The sequence below is a fragment of the Protopterus annectens genome, chromosome 6.part0 (genome assembly GCF_019279795.1).
Source record: "Protopterus annectens isolate FY-2018-M chromosome 6.part0, PAN1.0, whole genome shotgun sequence".
Classification (NCBI taxonomy): domain Eukaryota; kingdom Metazoa; phylum Chordata; order Ceratodontiformes; family Protopteridae; genus Protopterus; species Protopterus annectens.
In genome coordinates this window covers 933,511,077-933,531,382 of record NC_056737.1, presented here as the reverse complement: position 1 = coordinate 933,531,382, position 20,306 = coordinate 933,511,077, and the positions used below count along the sequence as shown (strand labels likewise).

Here is a 20,306-nt window from a genome sequence, read left to right as displayed (position 1 = left end):
CTCATGGGTCTAAAGGCACCCATGGTGGGCAGCACAGACTGACCCAACAGAATCTGCCAGTAGCAGGGGAAGCCACTAGTCCAGGTACACATCCAGGAGCTAGGGTTAAATGTTTTGAATGGAACCAGTGGGGCCATGTGGCATACAGGTGTCCATGGAGGCAAGGTGAGGAACAAAAGGTGAGGGAGCCAGTAAGTGGGAAAGACAAAATGCCAATAGTAGGTTGTCTTGGGACAACAAGGGTACCAAACTACCACCAGAGGTTATATCCTATTGCAGTGAATGGCAAAGAGGCTATTGCCAAGAGAGTCACAGCCTCTGATATAACCATTTTAAAGCCTGCAATGGTTACAGAGGAGCACTACTTGCCTGGTCTACTCCAGTCATGGCTTTAGGAGGGATCCCATTCCAAATACCTTTGGCTAGGGTTCACCTTGACTAGGAGGGTGGAAAAGGAAGTCAGCAAGTAGGTGTGTTTGAGGATATACCTGCAGATGTCCTGATAGGGAATAATTTTGATAGTGCGGTACCCTGTGCTTGTGCAGTTACACGCAGTCAGGCTTGGAAACAAGCAAGTAAGTCTGGTAGACTGGGGGAGACTCAGACAGACTACATACTTGCAGTCAGGACTGGTGAGGTGGTTACTTCAGGGAGGGAGCTACCCTGTAGCAGTGAGACTGAAGGTGAGCCACAGCTGCTTGAGGGTACTGATGGTCCCTTGGACAGAGTTACTGCAAATGTAGAGGTGAGTAGTAGTACCCAGGCTGACAGTGAGGCATCACTGTCAGAGGACGCAAGACTTCCTGTGGAAGGGGAGCTGGGAAGGGTTACAAGGAGAAAGAGTTGAGACAGGCTCAGCTCTCAGACCTTACATTGCAAGGCCTGTGGCAGGTAGCTAGGGAGGCACCTGATTCTCAAGGAAAAGGGGAATCTGTATAGTGGGACAAAGGGTTACTGCACAGAGAGTGGATCCCTGAGGGAGAGTAGAAGGTGAGAGAGTACAGCAGTTGGTAGTGCTTAGAGCCTACCATCTGGCACTTCTAGCCATAGCCCATGACATTCTCTTTGCAGGTCATATGGGGATAAAACGTACAAAGAGGCATATTATGCAGAACTTCTATTGGCTTGGAATTTCCAGAGATGTAACAGGGTACTGCAGGACCTGTGAGCAGTGCCAAAAGGTAGGCAAGGCAGGAGACAAAGTGAGAGCTACTTTGATGCCTTTGCCTATGATTGCGGAGCCATTTCAGAGGGTAGCTATAGATATTGTGGGTCATCTGAGTACCACAAGTTCCACATGGAAAAAGTATATCCTAGTGGTAGTGGATTATGCTACACGATACCCTGAGGCAGTGGCTTTGTCCTCCATTGAGGCAGAGAAGGTGGCAAATGCTTTGTTAGAGATTTTCAGCAGGGTAGATTTCCCAAAAGAAATACTGACTGACAGAGGTGCCAATTTCATGTCAGACCTGCTGGCTTGTCTGTGGAAGTCTTATGGGGTGAAGTACACGAAGATCAAGCCCTACCATCTCCAGACTAATGGTTTTGTTGAGAGGTTAAACTTGGGAATTTGCAGATCAGTTTAAGAGGGAGTGGGACAAATATTTGCCCCATCTGTTGTTTGCTTACAGAGAGGTCAGGAATCCACAGGTTTTTCACCCTTTGAGTTGCTGTATGGGCATAGGGTGAGAGGACCTCTAAATTTAATTTGAGATGAGTGGGAAGGTGAGTGCGAGTCTCACAATGAGTCTGTTGTAGCATACATCCTAAACCCCTGGACAAGGCTCAGGGAACTTATGGGCTTGACCCAGGAGAACTTGGCAGAAGCCCAACAACAGAAAGAGGTTTGGTATAACAGGAATGCCTGAGTTAGAGAGTATGCTATGGGGCAGCAGGTAACGGTCCTCATTCCTGTCAGACACAACAAGCTGCAAGCAGCTTGGGAGGGACCCTACAAGGTGGTAAGAAAGGTAAGTGATGTTAATTACATGGTGGAACTGCAGAAGGCAGGGGCATGAATTGTACCATGTTAACATGATGAAACCTTACCATGATAGGGAGGCTCTTATGCTGAACATTTGCAGTGGATTGCAGGAGGAATCTGAGGGAGATCTGGGGACTGATCTCCTCAGTGAGGCTCGGGCTGACACCTCAGTGGAAGGGGTAGCAATGTCCCAGCAACTATCTCCTACCCAAGTTCGAGAAATCTGAGCAGTGTTGCAGGGATTTGGGGACATGTTCACTGGGAAACCAGGGTGCATCCACCTGGGGCAGTACCAGGTGGATACAGGACCCCAAAGGTCTATTAGGCAGGCCCCTTATAGAGTGCCTGAGAGAGTCAAAAAGACTCTGAGGGAGGAGATACAGGAGATATTGGAACTAGGGGTGATTCAAGAGTCCAAAAGTCCCTGGGCCTCCCCAGTGGTGCTGGTGCCAAAGAAGGATGGCAGCACCAGCTTCTGTGTGGACTACAGGAAATTAAATAGTCACACAGAGTCAGAGGCTTACCCCATGCCTAGGACAGATGAGGCCCTAGAGCAGCTGGGTGGGGCTAAGTATCTTACAACCATTGATCTTACAAAGGGTAAGACAGGTGCCCTTGACTCCCAGTGCTAGAGAGAAGTCAGCCTTTGTGACTCCTTTTGGCTTGTATGACTTCACAAAGATGTCCTTTGGGATGAAGAATGCCCCAGCAACTTTCCAGAGGCTGGTAGATCATATCCTAGCAGGAGCAGGAGGGTTTGTCCTTGCTTACCTAGATGATATTGCCATCTACAGCCATTCCTGGCCAGAGCACCTTCAGAATGTCTGGGAGGTGCTGGGCAAACTACAAATGGCAGGGTTGACCATTAAGCCAAGCAAATGTCAGGTGGGTATGGCGGAGGTCTCCTACCTAGGACATAGAGTGGGGAGTGGTACGATAAGGCCAGAACCTGCCAAAGTGGAAGCCATTCAGGCATGGCCTGCACCTGTTACTAAAAAGCAGGTGAGGGCATTTTTAGGGAAAGCAGGGTATTACAGAAAGTTCGACCCCAGTTATAGTACCATAGCTGCTCCCCTCACAGACCTGACAAGGAAAAACAGACCAGATAAGGTAGTGTGGACCCCAGCATGTGAGCAGGCATTCCAGAAGCTTAAAGAAGCTTTGGGAGGACCCCCTGTGTTAGCCAGTCCAGATTACAGCAAAGAATTTATTGTGCAGGTGGAAGCTTCAACCATGGGGTGGGGGCTGTACTTAGCCAGATTTCTTCAGAGGGAGAACACCACCCAGTGGTTTATCTCAGTCGTACGCTCCAACCCAGGGAGGAATGCTAAGCAACTGTAGAAAATGAATGTCTAGCCATAGTGTGGGTACTGCAGAAATTGCAGCCTTATCTGTATGGAAGGAATTTACTGTTATGACAGATCACAACCCCCTAACATGGTTAAACAGAGCCAGCCAGCAAAATGTCAAGTTGCTAAGGTGGAGCCCGGGGTTGCAAGCATATGATATGTCTGTGCAGCACTGCAGTGGGATTAGCAATGCCAATGCAGATGGGCTCTCAAGACAGGGAACGGGGTAAGGTATACTCAGATAGACCTAACTCCCTCAAGCAGCATTTCTCAAGGTTCACTTGAAAAACTAGCTTGAGTTCTCCGGGGGGGGGGGGGGAGATATGTGAAGATTGGGTGAAGATGCGTGAAGGCTGCTGGCCTAGCCAGATAGAATTTTGGAGATAATTCTGTCATCTGTAAATATTAATGTAAACCACAGGCTTGTTGTCTTAAATGGTAAAAATAGTGTTACATGTGGAACTGAAAAAATGTATCAACAGTGCACTCTACTAACCAAGTAAAATATTTTTGTCTTGACCATCCAACTCATAAGCACTGTCTTGCTCTGCATGTAAGTTTATCTTAGACTTGTGTTTTCTCTTAGAAATAGCTAGAAACTAGAAAGATTAGACTAGGTGTTTTTCTGTGATGTCAGAACTGTACTACTGAACTATTTTAAGTATTTCTCTGTGATCTCTGAACTCTTGACTAGCACTGTGTAGTAAAAAGTATTGTCTTGTATTTTGACTATTTGTTATTAAATATTTTTAAACCCTTTCAACGGTGGCTGTTTTTGTAGAGATAATTTAAGCTCTTTAGAGTACTTGCATGCCTTTGTAAAATTGTACAAAGCCACCCTTTAAAGGGCCTATGAGTAGCTGATAAATATTAGTGGGTGGTGGCAGCTGGTACTACCGTATAGTCTGGGAAAAAGGGGCACAGCTGGAGAACCTGTGCCAGCCTTTCCCAGGAGTGTCTGTGTGGTTGTATAAACTCTTCTCAAAGTGTGTGTGTGTGTGTGTGTGTGTGTGTGTGTGTGTGTGTGTGTGTGTGTGTGTGTGTGTGTGTGTGTGTGTGTGTGTGTCAGCTACCTGGGCAGGGACATGAAGCACTGGTTGGACAGAGAGAGTGCTGAAGGCTTTAGCTTGCCCACTAGGCTGAGATCTTGTTTGGGAGGGTGGCCTAATGGTTAAGGAGTTTTTCTTACAAACACAAGGTACAGGGTTTGAATCTCATGGGATAATTGGCTAGGCTGAAAATGGCTTGCAAGGGCAGTTAGCCTAGTACTAACCTATGAACCTATGAACCTATGAACCTATAGCTATGCCAGTGGAGAGTCTTATTGGGGACCTGGAGAGTGAGGGAGCGACCAGCCCCGGACTGACTGTGGTCTCTGTGTGCTCTTAAGGGAAATTGCACTTCACTGTGTGTATTTGTTATCCTTTCCTCCTATATGAGATGCCCCTCACTGGTGTTAGTGGTGAGGATCGAGGCTTCTTGATTGCTGGGCCAGGGCATGAGCGTCACACTGGTCAACAGAACCAAGATGCTATCCTCCAAAAAAAGGAAGCCAATCTGATAGTCCCTTGCCATAAACAAACTCTACAACAGAAGAAAGAAACTGTTGCAAAAAAGCATAAAATCCCATAATTGGAGGAACTCCCTGGTCAGCCTCAGTAAGAAGCTGAGATCCCTCATAAAATCCTCCAAAGCTAGTTACAAAAACAAAATTGCGACTGATTCTAAAGACAACCACAAAACATTCTATAGCTATGTCAAGAATCTTGATGGCAGCACTCAGATCTGCTTTGAGTTACAGCACAATGGCATGAAATATACAGAACCAACTGATATTGCCAACATCCTGCCAGATAGGTTTAGTGCTAACTTTACCCCCCTTTCACCCCCTAAAGGACCCATCTCTATACCAGAAGAATGCAAAGTTCCTGTAATCATGACTGCACAGGTAAAAACCACACTCTCCAAAGCCAAGAACCAGCATCCATGGGACCTGACAACATCCCAGGCTGCATTCTACACAAACTACAGAATGAACTGGCACCCCACCTATGAATCATGTTCAATCATAGCCTTACCTCAGGCTTTGTGCCCACTGAATGGCACACAGCGATGGTCATCTAACTCCACAAAGGGGAAGCCACCATGGACCCCGGGAACTACTGCCCCATTAGCCTGACCAGCATGGTCTGCAAGGCAATGGAATGTATCATGAAACTTATAAACAATGACATTGGTAATCTCCAGACTCTGGACCCCACCCAGTTCAGGTTTGTAAAAGGCAGATCACGTCTCCTAAACCTGATAGACTTCTTTGAAGTGGTCATCAAAGCCGTAGATAAGGGTAAGGTGGTTCACACAGCCTATCTAGATCTCGCCAAGGCTTTCAACACCATCCCCCCACTCTGGAATTATAGATAAACTCACTAAACTAGGTATAAATCCCTAAGTCAGAAGATGGGTTGGCAACTGGCTCACTGACAGAACCCACACTGCGAAAGTAGCAGACTCCAAATTCGACTTCAGACCAGTGACAGTGGAGTACCACAGGGTTCAGTCCTGGGTCCTCTCCTGTTTGGTATCTACTTCTCTGAAGTACAGGCTAACACAGAAGGTCTTTGGCTAACAAAGTTCGCAGATGACTGTGAACTAGAAGCCATAATCGAAACTCCTAACGATGTGGACATCCAACAAAAGGGCCTCACTGAGACAGATGCCTGGTGTCAAAGCCATGGCCTCAAGCTCAATGCCAAAAAGTGCATTGTCATCCCTTTTGGTAAAAACTCTGTACCCATGTACTACCACATAGGTGGTAGTCTACCTAACACCAAAAGTGTGATAAGAGACTTTGGGACACAGGTGGACAGTAGTCTCTCCTTTGATAATCACATCACCACACTAGTCAGGAAATCCTTCTACGTGGCACACCTCATCACAAAAGGTTTCTCATCCAGGAAAAAAGAGGTCATTGTTCCCCTCTACTCATCATTCATTAGACCCATTATAGAATACAGCGCCCCTTTTGGTATGTACCTCACAAGACATCTACAACAACTGGAAAGGCCGCAGAAATACCTCACAAAGAGGATTTCCAACCTCAAACAGATGCCCTATGCAGACCATCTCAAAAAACTCCAGCTTTAGTCCATTGCATATCGTCTACTCAGAGGTGATCTCAGCCTAACATACAAAGCTATGTCAAGCCCAGAGCTGTTGGACATGCTTCAGTTAAAGAAATCCCAATCCCTCCGAGCTACATGATCTAGGGACCTAAACCTTGTCACAACAATAAACAGAACATGCTGGAGGGATAGATTCCTGTCCCAGAGACTTCCCATACTCTGGAATAAACTACCTGTCTATATCAAACAAAGCTCCTCATTAGCACTCTTTAAGAAAAATCTTGATGATTGGATGGGAGATAGGAAATTCACCCCGGGGATCACTTCTGTGGCTCTGCTTGACAAGGGGACAGGAAAATAATTTTCTTGGGTGGCGAAAGCCAGGGTACCTTTTTGGCTAGGGTTATATAGGCCCTAGGGCTAATAGCCTAGTACCTACCTATGAACCTATCAACCGATGAACAATTTTAAAGATACTAAACTAATATCAGGAAAATGTATGCTTCGCTATACTCTTATAAACTGTGATACAGAGGACACATTCCATCACTTATAGAATGCTGAATACACAATGGGATAACAAGTTTAATTAAATCTTGTGAATTTAAGTATTTTAAGTTTTAAACTCTGTTCTTCCAATTAGATATTGAGGCATGCAGCTTATTATTACTACAATTAGCATTAGTACTATTACTGTTATTGTTATTAGTATTATTATCATTGCTACAATTACAACCACCAGTATCACTTTCAAAATCACTGTCACTAACAATATCATTGTTATTAACACTATTATTACTGGTATCACTCATATCAATGGAAGTATTAAGAAGAGTAAATATCTATTAATATTAGCACTATAGTTGTCTCATTACAAACAGGGTCATTTTGCAAGTATATACTTTCTCCATGATTGTTGATGTTGACTGTTACTGTTGCAATGTTTGTAATGTGTTTAAAAATTTGTTTCTCTTTTTGTAGAACTATACTTTAATAAAAAGATATTTCATAAAAAATGGCTTGTTTATTATGAGCTACTACTTTGACAGATTTCAACATTAAGTCTTGGCCACAACGTATGACTGTCTTAAAAGGAAAAAATAAGGCTGAAACTTGTTTTCTTATTTATGATTTTTGTTTAGGCCACTCTTGGATTAAAAGGTTGGGAGAATGCTCTAAAATGTATGCCAGAGCATCTATAACTCTATGGCTGCTGGGGTCCCCGGCTTAAGTTAGTTTCTAAATGGTTATTACTGTGCTGTCTTAGGAAAGGTGTTTTGAAAATGCAAGGAAAATTAAAGCTGGACAGCAACAACAAATTTCTTTCCTTAATCATAATTTATGTTCAAGCCATCATTGGATGAAAAAGTTGTGTACAAAAAAAAAAGTCTGCACTTCAGAGTATATAGAACATTATGATTTTTAAAAAAAATCTAAAGAGTTAAAGCAAAATCTGTGAAAAGGAAGGAAAAAGTAAAGTGCATGGTGTGATCGGGGGCAGAGTGGAGCACTAGAAGATGTGTGTGCATGTGTGTGCGTTTGTGTTTGAAGGGAAGGAAACAGTATGCGGTGCTTAAGGCACCATTTCACTTAACTTCAGTCCTTTACATTGAGTTGTAATGTATCATTGTTGGAACTAAATGCCAATAGATGTAAAGATTCCTTTGTGAGATGGGTCAAGTGTGGTACGCAGGCTTGTCGTAATCTAAGAGCATTGTAGCTACAGGTCAGTCTGTGCGCATTATCCCTAAAAGCTTGCAGCATGAACTAAAAGGTTGCTTTGGAGGAGGTATAGTGACAGAGTGATAGATTACAAGTGCCCAGGGGCCCCAACATGCTAACACCAGCACTGAATGTGCACATATTTAAAAGGTTGTTTCATCGAAACTGACAACTGATAATTTCCATGATTAACAGAATCTGTTTATTCATTCATTTGCCTAGCTAGATGGTTTCTTTCTTACGTACTTGTGTTCCTGGGGATGATACACGCTTAACATAGCTCTCAAAACCTTCCATCCTCAAAATGTAAAACACTTCTTCTTATAATGTGGATCAAATGGGCAAAATGCGGAACACTTAGTAAACAGCTTACTAGCAATTTCAATTAAGACATTCTCAGAATGTTTAAAACGTATTACTTTACACTTATAAAAAGTTATTTTGATATAATTAACACGATTCAATATTATTCACTTTAAAATAATAATTATAAATGTGTGACAGACAGACTATTGAGCGGCTATGAATATGGACTTTTTAAATCTCAAAATTAGGAACGTTTCTCATAATGAAGTACACTTGAGAAGCATGAATTACAGTGGCGTTTAGTTTGGTAAACTGCTCTTGAGCAGGGGATCAGTGTGTGTGTGTGTGTGTGTGTGTGTGTGTGTGTGTGTTGCTGTTTCCTGTTTTAAAAGTTTATGCTTATTTCACAAGCTACAGTAGTGAAAGTCCTAAAAACCCAGCGGCTATAAAACGCTGCAGGACATGCCAGGATCATTGATAGATGGATACTCACATGCTGGACTGAGGTTTAACATCAGCACCATATCTATCAACTGTCCCTCATTTTCAGGGATATTCCTGATTTTGACTCAAATGTTAGCTCCGTTCCTCTTGATCCCTCCTAAAACTAGTGAAAATTACACTGAATAAATAATGACAATAATTACAGTTATATACTTCTTTTATTTCGGAAAAATGTACATTAATTCACCTTTTCTTAGTGTATCACTGTCTCACGTTAATAGTGCTAATATGTTAAAAGTGTCCAAGACTGCCCCTGATTTTGTTGAAAAATGTCTCTGGTTCCTTGAGCGTTGTGATCAGCACGTCCACAGTGTATGGTGTATTCAGCAAAATAACTTAATAAACGTTATAAGCATTAAACTTTAGAGAAAACTGAGCTCTTCTTCTTTAATGTGGTTAATTATAACAATCCATGTCCCCTGGTTTAAAGAAACAAAATATTGCGGAAAAAAATAAAATGTGAACGCTTATCGTTTATTATAGGAAGGAAAAGTGTGCCTTGATCTTGAATATGTCACGGCCTGAAAAAAAATACATTTCTTTATGACAGAAAAATGGACAACTTTTTGGCAGATTGAATGGTGTTGGCCTTGTCGCTGGAGAATCTGACAAGCCTTCATCACACCCTGCAGTACTGCTTTAAGTACCCCCCCCCCCATTCCTTGCAGAAATCCAATGAACAGAGCAAACCCTGTGCCGATTGTATTATTGCTGAATCAACATGGAGAGGGCGGGGTGTGTTGTGAACAGTCAGTAGTTGTAATATACTATTAATAAAAGCCACATTTCTCGTTTCATAACTGTGACAACCTTAAAGCTGTACGGGATTCCTAAGAATAACAGGGACATCCTAGAAACGCAAGTACAACTGACGTCCAGTTGTAGTGAAGCGTGGATGACCCTGAATGTGCTATCCCAGGTCTGCAGCAGGAATCCCGTTATTTTACAATGCGGTTCCACTCTTAGCATACTTAAGCATTGTTTGTCAAGGGGGTACAAACACAATTCTGTGCCACTCGGAGCATTTGCAGGAAGTGCACACGAAGTAATTCGAAGGAGTTGCATAGACACCCTTTTAGTGGGTTGGGGGAGAATCTGGTTGTACAGAGTACCTCACCCACCCTAACCCAACCCATACACATTACAGTTATACTGCGTACCGCCAATTATGCAAAGAAGAACACTCACAGCATCCTTTAGAAGTGGAACACTTGGACACGCAAATAAGAGCTGAAAAACTGCTGCTGCAGCAGCATCCTAGCTGGGAGAGAGCGGGGCTGCTACTGGCAGTTTGAGCTCTGAGTGCAAGGGCTGCAGCCTTATGCCGGGTCCACCCTGCTCCATCACTCTGGTCTGCGTCTTTGATGGACAGACGATAATGTGACAGGCCAAGCTTGCAGCACCAACGGCAGAGAGAGAGAGAGAGAGAGAGCTCTCTGCGGGAGCAGCGCAAAGCTGACACTTCAGATTTCGTTTTCCAATAAAAGAGGGTCGTCTTATATATCCGCGGATTTCCCCTGGCAGGTGTGCTGCTATCGCCGAAACAAAGCAGGAAAAAGAAGAAAACAGCAGTTTATTCTACTGAATCAGCAGTCAGAGAGTACATATGCTAATGTTAGCTGGTCAATGTGCTATATTTTACACACCAGTGTCTCTAGTCCACTAAGTGGCTTGCTTTCTCCCTAAGTAATCTGCTAGGATTCACCTTCCTGAAACACCTTCAGAAGAGTTTATAAATTCGACACTTCCCACCAAACGTCAGATCCTAAAATATTTATGTATGTATACCGACTGTATCTTTATATAGGGTAACGTCAGAAGAAGGCGTTGTGCAAGAGTTGTATGAAACTTTTAAATATCGAGAAGGTGATACAACGTAACCAAGGAGCTGGTGGAAACTTTGAGTCGAGTTGTCAAGAGCTCTCCAGCACTACATGAAACAAAATTAAGAAAAGTAAGTTTCTTATTCGACGGCAATCGACTTTTTTTTCTGTTAGACAGTATTTATCATCTTTGACACTTAACCAACAACTAACAAATAAGGAAAGTTGTTCTATGCCACAGAAATTGGATTTATTACCCCAGGAATCCGTGCTTTTTATACTTTTCTGGAAACGTCGGGAGAAAAACTGGAAGTAGATGGCTAAATTGGGGATGGACTTTACAAAGTACTAACACTTTAGTCCTGAGGTTCAAAAAAGCCAAAGTGGCAGGAGAAAGAGGAAATGTTGCTTCAATACCTTCACCTCACACTACATGCGTGGCCTACTCTATTAGCCCACTGTTACCTAGCCCCACTGCTATTTTTGTGTCAGGTAAGTGTCTCATTTTCTATTCTTCTTTTCTTAGATTCACACACTTAGTTTTACACATTCATCTCCAAATCCTGCCTTGCGTTTCAGCTTAAAATGGAGGGGAACTGCCAAATAACTGGAGAGTAAAACATTTCTGGTTGTACCATTAGTTAAAAGTAATAAGATAAATCTAATCCCTGGAGAAAGAGACAGGCAGGGAGGGAGGGAGGCAAATGGAGAAAGAGAGAGGGAAAACATAACTTACTGCCTTAATGAAATTCTTGGGATCATTCCTTAAAGTGTTGTAATTACAAAACCATGGATACTAACTACTCTAGCAACAAGCACTGCATTTGTTTTCATTCTGAGCAAACCAGATACAAGTATAACGAGGATGGGGAAATATCACAATAAACCTGACATTTAAAAAAATCCTCAAACATCTGTGACCATATACTTTGTGCTGTTTTCATCTGGAAGTCAGCCAGCCTTCGTTTGACTTGTTAATGCTATATGTCTCCTAAGTCTAAATTTTCACTTTGTTACCTCCTTCACTAATGAGGAGTGAAAGCTTTTGTTTCTTCTAGAGTTTTATTATGCATGTCACCAGAATATTTTGAACCTCTTGACAAAATATAAAGAAATACAAAATATAAATATGTATACAATGAATAAACAAATGAATAGATAAATAAAAAATAAATATGTAATAAAATGAATAAACGCATATAAATAATACCTTGTTCCTAAGCACCTTATAAAATAGTTCATGTGATAAATTAACTGAAGGCAACTACAGTGTATCAGAGGCATCAGCTGTCAGAAAACTACACATACATCTGCTTTCTCATAGGGTATGCTCTCAACATAGATGTGTTAAACAGTTGAATGCTTTGACATGCTGAATCAGTTACAGAAGTCTTAAAAACAATGCCCTAAATACATTTTCCCACTTTTAAATTTTCCCAAAGGCAGTGTAAACTCCTGGGACAGAACTATGATGTGCCATGTTGCAATTTAGCATAAAAAATGAGTGTGATGTAAAACAGAGTAGTATAATTTAAAGAATAATCTTCAGAGAAACAGGAATGGAGTGTGATATGACAAATGCTGGTGGGCATTGAGATATGAGATTAATATGAAATGATAAGTGACCTTTTGAGTTATTTTCGGTAACATCACTTCAATAAAAATGTGTGGGTGGCTAAGTAGTTCAGGGCAAGAACAAACTAGGAATTGCTATCCTTTGAGAATTGTATTATTGCATCAATTCATTTTTCTTTGGTAGGGATTTTCTACTCATAGCATTCTTCCAAGAAACAAATGACATGTCCATGTTTGCACATTACAGCAAAGCTGTGGAAGGCAGGGAATTGTAAGATAATGACTTAGAAACAATGCAATCAATTGTATAGTGTTTCATGCTCTGATTGTTTAATATGAATGTATACACACACACACACACACACACACACACACACACACACACACACACACACATCCCCCACACACACAATGCACTTTGTTTCTCCTTACGTTCTGACCATTTTGAGCTATATTAGGTAATTTCCTTAGTTTGCTTATTTTCAGTCAAAATTTGCCAGCACTTCTATGCGTGATCACGTTATCAATGTTTGGAAATGCTCAGATGCGACAAACATTCATATAGTCTAATATTAACTGGAGAAAGATGTAGCAGTCCTAAAATTTTGTCTTAGTCAGAGACTTCTGGAAAAATGTATCATTGATTAAAAAGACCCAAATTTGTAAACACAAATAACAAAGCATGTAAACAACTTGTCACAAAACCAAAACAATTCGCTATGCTCTGACTTTTACATAAACTGATGGGTAGATTTTCACTTCAAAAGTAACATTACTGCAACTTTAATAACAAAGCTTGAAGAATGGTCAAGAATGGATTTGTTCAGCCTTGTCCAACTAGCTTTAGTGTCTTTCAGTTGTGGCAGTTGTTTGTGCTTTAAAGATAGTGGAAACAAGTGTGTGAATATGTATCAGTATACTGACATTACAACATATATATTAATACATATGTGTGTATATATATGTAAACAAATCTATAAAATAACATTCAACTACATTTTCAGTGAATGTATTGAACTGTGCTAATTCCATGTAATGCAAGACACACCACTGAAAGTTTATGAAAAAATCATAGCAAGTTTTTTTTTTCTCAGGGTTCTGTAAGTGAACTATACACATTTTAATCTGCATTATGCTGTTTTGCTACTGGAGAAACAAAAATGCACCACAGAGCTTTAGTGAAGTTACGTATATCATTCATTTTTAGCAAATAATGTTAGGTTTATAGGAAATACGCAAAGGAAACTATGGGTACCAGTGATATTTTGTCTCTGTTTGCTTCTGGCCCAATGCACAAAAAGGAAGAGCTTTTATTCTACAGAACCTGTTACTCAAACTGGCCAGTGGAATGTACCTGCAAGGGGTGGAGAGGGGTGTAGTTTTAATACATGTGTCTTTCTGGGGGAGGTAGCGGGACCAGAAAAATGCATGGGGAAAATAAGACATAAGCCTATCCTATTTTTTACTCAAAGACATTTTTATTAATTTTTTTTCCAAATCTTCAAATATCTTGAACCATAAACAGCGAAGCATAAAAGTCAACTATTTACAAAAGAGACTATATACAATTGCCTGTGTACAATTTATAACATCACATTTCCATTTACAACATGCAATTTGCGTTAAGATGCTGTGCTGACTAATCAGATCAATTTGGTTTGTCCAATATCAAGTCTATCCTATTAAAGGCAGCTGAACTATACAAATGCTGTGGAGAAAAAGTTAAAATGCAACCAAAAAAGAAAACGGATCACCCATTATTCTGCAACCCATAACACCCAGAACCATGCATCTCCAGGAAGGGACAGAGTATTGTGATTTAGCCTAGAAAGCAGTAAACAAAAAAAGGCACAAAGCCCTGACTGTTCTCATGATCTCTGACTTTTTCTTCCACATGGGAAATAATAATGATGTTATAAGAGTAAAGATGGAGAAAACGCATCCTATTTTCCTTAGGAGGTCAAGTAACGTAGATGACAGCATATAAAGTTGTTAATGGGATAGGTTAACATATGCAAACACATATATTAGATACAGACACAATCACACAGATACAGGCATATTCATGTGCTTGTGTCTATGTATGTGTATATACGTGTGCGTGTGTGTGTTTTGTAGACTTAAAGTTACATTTATTTATATAACACTAACTGTATATATTACTGAATGCATACAGATTGTACAAATGCTATTTTGCATGTATCTGTGTTACTGCATATTTACACACGCAAACACACACACACACACACACACACACACACACACACACACACACACACACACACACACACACACACACACACACACACACACACACACACACACACACACACACACACACACACACATACATGCACACACACAGACACACACACACACACACACACACACACACACACACACACACACACACACACACACACACACACACACACACACACACACACGCACACAGAGACATACACGCGTGTTCACGCACACACACACACACACACACACACACACACACACACACACACACACACACACACACACACACACACACACACACACACACACACACACACACACACACACACACACACACACACACACACACACTCAGTCTCTCTGCCACTGGTAGAGAAGGTATTGTACTGGAATGTTTGGGTGAAGGGGGACCGTAATCATAGGATAAAGACTGTTGCTTATTAGTTAGTGTGTGTCTCCATCACAACCTATGGTCATGAACTTTGAGAAGTGTCTGAAGTGGTGAATTATAGTTACTTATAGAAGGACTTGGGTATCTTCTCAGCATAGCTAGATTCACTCTCTGAGATGGAATTAATAATGTAGCAATCTGAGGAGATCTTAGAGTATAGCCACTGCTCCTTTGTGCTTTGAGAAATTAGACAAGGTGGTTTGGATACCTTGTGATGAAACCCCTTGGGTGCAATCATGTGAGTTGTGCCAAGTTCCAGGTTAAACTCTGGACATGTTGGAGAGTTTATATGGTTTAGTTTGGCTAGCAATGCCTAGGGATTACACAGAATGAGCTGAAGGGTATTGCTGGTGATAGGGAAGTATGGTACTCTATTCAATTTTCTGTCAGTATGCCCATCACCAGGACAAGCAGTTTAGAAGATGGGTGAATGGATACATGTGTACACACACAGACGTATATATTTGTATATATGGGAGAGCTTTTATTAATCAAACTTCCAAATGTCAGCATTTGTTTTGTTGACATACTTTGGTTGGTAAAACAAAGGACTGACAGGTACTCAAAATCTACATCCCTGGAGTTCAGGAATGTTCCCCTTCCCCATGGATTGTGCATTCTCAGAGTAAGTCTATATAATCTGTAGGGAATGTGGGGGCCATGGATTTCTTTTGCTTGGTCCAAAGTTGTGCTTCAGAGCATGTGTGTTAGGGTGTCAGTCTGTTTATCGACCCTTTGTGATCGAGTGAATGTTTTTAGTGTTGATCCACTGAAATTTAGATTAACTTCAGTAGATCCATATTTAGAATAACTTCAGTAGATCCATATTTTATTTTATATATATATATATATATATAGCTTTAGATATATATTTGAATATAAATTTAAATTTGTTAGTATTATATATGCACACACACGCACACATGCACACCACATGCATGTATGTGCATGTGTGGTGTGCATGCATGTGTATGCATCTAAATCTGTAAGCAAGAACACCATAAAACCAAACAACAGATAAAAGTGTTCACACATGCTGTGCTTTTCAGCACTTACCCTGTCTTGCTGCATATTTCTGCCACAGTACCAATGCAGCCTAATTTAGGAAAGGTTGTGTATATCTTTGTCAGAGTTTAGAAGTGGGTTAAAATGAAAATGTTAAATTTTCAGTGTGCCTTGTAGATAAAAATGTCTTACTTCTATATATTTCTCAGTAACCCATTTATATGATTTCTATTTTTCAGCAAAGTGTTTTTTTTCAGTATTATGTTACTACTGTCCTTTCATATTCTGTGTTTAAGCATTATACATGTACAGTCTTGAATATATTCATTACACATTAATCTCAAGTTTTCATAGTAATTTCCAGTTTTTGGAAGCTTGTTGTACTATGCTTCTTTGTTCGGAATGCTATGCGAAAAGATGATGCATAATTCAACTAGTGACATAGATGGAAACCTTTACTGTAGCCCTATGTGTGTGTAAAAACTAGAGTATAACTTTATAAGAGGTATAGGATAAAGTATAAATCATACAAAGGGAATTAAAGGAGTGCAGTTTTAGGGTGGCATGTAGTATAACAACAGATTTGAACATCACAGCATTTAAAGAAACAGGTATGTGCTATTGTCTTGCAGTTATTTGTGAAATGTTGAAAAATTATACAGATGGATATGATGCATTTGCAATATCATGAAAATGTGGCATTCTTTTTGCTTTTGGATTTGTATTGACTGACATGCTTATTTCAAGGATGTATCAAGCTATAGTTATGCCCAAGTGAAACAACATTTCAGAGAACATGCCCATTTCAAAATTACACAGTCTAGTAGTCATTTTGTTTCCTGTTTACAAGCTTCCCTGATCATTACTTTAAGAGTTATGGTGTCCTTACCTTGCACGAGGACTGTGATGCCCAAGTGACCAGTCATTCTGGAACTTCATTTAACTTTTACACATGCATAGCAGAAGAGCACACTATAATGTTTCAAAGGGTTATTTCATTGAGGGTGAGGGTCTTCACCCAGTACTTTCTTATGCACTTATTTCAAGTAATAGAGATTATGAGAATGGGGAAGATTACATATTTATACTTCAGATAATAATTTGTCTTTTATCTTCTTACTGGAGGTGTCATAAGATATAGAATAATTCATCTGAAAGAGCAGCAAACCATTATGACTTATATGCCAGTTTATTTGGTAACCTGTTTTAGTAATCCTGTGGTTCTGTTCTCCTTCACAGGTTCATAGGTTGTTACTAGGATAATGACCACTAGGTCCTTTATAAGCCTAGCCACACACACTAAACCCATCTGGATCCAGAGTATCATGGGAATCTATATGGGGGAGGGGTGCATGGCTTCTGTTCATAAGTGACATGGTGGCCAGCCTAGAGGTAAATTTATGATCTCCCATCCAATTGTCAAGGCTTCATTTGAATAGGGTCAGGGATGAACTCTGCTTTACATGTAGGGGGAGCCTATTCCACAGGGGAATAATTTTTTGGGACACACATCTGTCTCTCCAGCATGTTCTGTTTATGTCACAAGTGAATTTCAGATCCCTGGATCTAGTGTTTCTGGTGCTGTTTGTTTTGTGCATGTGCAATAAATCAACCAGGGCTGGGTCTGAGGATGCCTTGTAAGCCAGGCTAAGTTCCCCTCTCAGCAGCTTCTTGGAGACTGAGTACAGAGACACAGCCTTTAGGTAATCAGTACAGGACAGGGTATTCATGCCCTGAATTCTCCTGGTGAGAAACCTTTGTGGGCATTCCAACTGTTGCAAGTGTCTAGTTAGGTGCATGGCAAAGAGACATTGTACTCAATGATATGTTTAATAAGGGCTGAGTAGAGTGGTACTAACTTCCCTGGACCTGGATGCCATCCATATATATAAGTTGGGTGACTCAGAATGATTTTTCTTACTATCTTAACTATATGTTGGTCAAAGGTCAGATTGTTGTTTAAATATATTCAGATCCCTTACTACTGAATTGACTTTTAGGGGTATTTTATTGATGGATTAATTAACTTGGGTTGACACTTTCCCAAAGGGCATCATAATGCATTTTTTGGCACTGAGTTTTATGCCATGGCTTTGACACCAGTCATCTTTCTGTGTTAAACCCTCTTGCCAGATGTTAATTTCTTGGGAGGAATCTATAATAGCTCCCAATTTATAGTCATCTGCAAACATGGTGAGACAGAGACCTTGAATTTTAGCCTTGACGTTTGAAAAGTAGATGCCAAACAGAAGAAGGCCAGCCACAGAGCCCTGGGGTACTCTGAGGGTGACTGGTCTCTTGGTGGAGGTGGTCTCCCCAATCCTGACTTTTTAGTCCTGTCCATGAGACAGCTGGCTTAAGCAGGGTATATAGGAATTTATGCCTAACTCATAGAGCTTGCCAGCAATGGCTGAGTGGGATATTTAATGGAATATCTTGACCAAGTCAAGATACACAGTATGCACTGTTTTACCCTCATCCATTGCCTTGATGAATCTCAAAAAGAAGTTTACCAGGTTAAGTAGGCATGATTGATTTCAACTACCCTACCATTAACTGGGAAAACTACTCATGTACCAACTCTTTTGCTCAACGTTTTCTGGAAATCATCAATTCCAATGCTTTGGATCAACTTATCCACACCCCCACCAGAGGCAGCAATATCTTAGACCTGGTCATCACCAACATGGGTGACCGGTGTTCCACACCAGAGGTCAGCTCCTCGTTGGTCAGATCTGACCACAAGCTAATCACCCTAGACATCCACATCCCGCTCCCACCCCCCATTAGGAAAACAACTGTAAAATATTTATCCAAAGCCAACTTCACGCTTCTTAAGACAGAAGTGGCAAACTTCATGACACCCATGCAGATGGACAATAGTGGTACAACTGCTGAATCCTACACAAATGCACTTTATAAGCACTTGCATGAGTGCATGGATCGTGCTATCCCTAACAGAACCAAGATGCTATCCTCCAAAAAAAGGAAGCCAATCTGGTGGTCTTCTGCCATAAACAAACTACAACAGAAGAAAGAAACTGTTGCAAAAAAGAGTAAAATCCCACGATTGGAGGAACTCCCTGGTCAGCCTCAGTAAGAAGCTGAGATCCCTCATAAAATCCTCCAAAGCTAGTTATGAAAACAAAATTGCCACTGATTCTAAAGACAACCACAAAGCATTCTATAGCTATGTTAAAAATCTCAATGGCAACACTCAGATCTGCTCTGAGTTACAGCACAATGACACTAAATATACAGAACCAACTGATATTGCCAACATCCTGGCAGACAGGTTCAGTGCTAACTTTACCCTGCTCTCACCCCCTAAAGGGCCCATCTTTATACCAGAAGAATGCAAATCATGGCTGCACAGGTAAAACCTTCACTCTCCAAAGCCAAGAACACAGCATCCATGGGACCTGACAACATCCCAGGCTGCCTTCTACATGAACTACAGAATGAACTGGCACCCCACCTAAGTACCATGTTCAATCATAGCCTCACCTCAGGCTTTGTGCCCATTGAATGGTGCACCATGACAGTTATCCCACTCCACAAAGGGGGGACCACAACAGACCCAGGGAACTACCGCCCCATTAGCCTGACGAGCCTCGTCTGCAAGGCCATGGAACATATCATCATGGAACTCATAAACAAAGACATTGGAGATCTCCAAACCCCAGACCCCACACAGTTTGGGTTTGTAAAAGGCAGATCATGTCTCCTAAACCTGATAGACCTTTGAGGGTAAGGTGGTTCACACAGCCTATCTAGATCTCGCCAAGGCGTTCAACACCACCCCCCACTCTGGAATTATAGATAAACTCACTAAACTAGGTATAAATCCCTATGTCACAAGATGGGTTGCCAACTGGCTTACTGAAAGAACCCACACTGTGAAAGTAGCAGACTCCAAATCAGACTTCAGACCAGTGACAAGTGAAGTACCACAGGGTTCAGTCCTGGGTCCTCTCCTGTTTGGTATCTACTTCTCTGAAGTGCAGGCTAACACAGAAGGTCTTTGGCTAACTAAATTCGCAGATGACTGCAAACTAGGAAACATAATTGAAACTCCTAACGATGTGGGCATCCTACAAAAGGGCCTCACTGAGACAGATGCCTGGTGTCAAAGACATGGTCTCAAGCTCAATGCCAAAAAGTGCATTGTCATCCCCTTTGGTAAAAATTCTGTACCCATGAACTACCACATAG

General features: G+C 41.2%; 1 protein-coding gene across 1 annotated transcript in view; it reads left to right on the top strand.

Annotated features, from left to right (window-relative positions):
- The first annotated feature begins 10,006 nt into the window (after positions 1-10,006).
- The window catches only part of PRIMA1 (proline rich membrane anchor 1), a 712,079-nt gene continuing 701,779 nt past the window's right edge, over positions 10,007-20,306 (top strand). Inside the window, exon 1 of the mRNA XM_044074578.1 lies at positions 10,007-11,302. Within this exon, the coding sequence (XP_043930513.1) occupies positions 11,213-11,302 (90 nt within the window). The 5' untranslated portion in view covers positions 10,007-11,212. The remainder of the gene's footprint in view (positions 11,303-20,306) is intronic.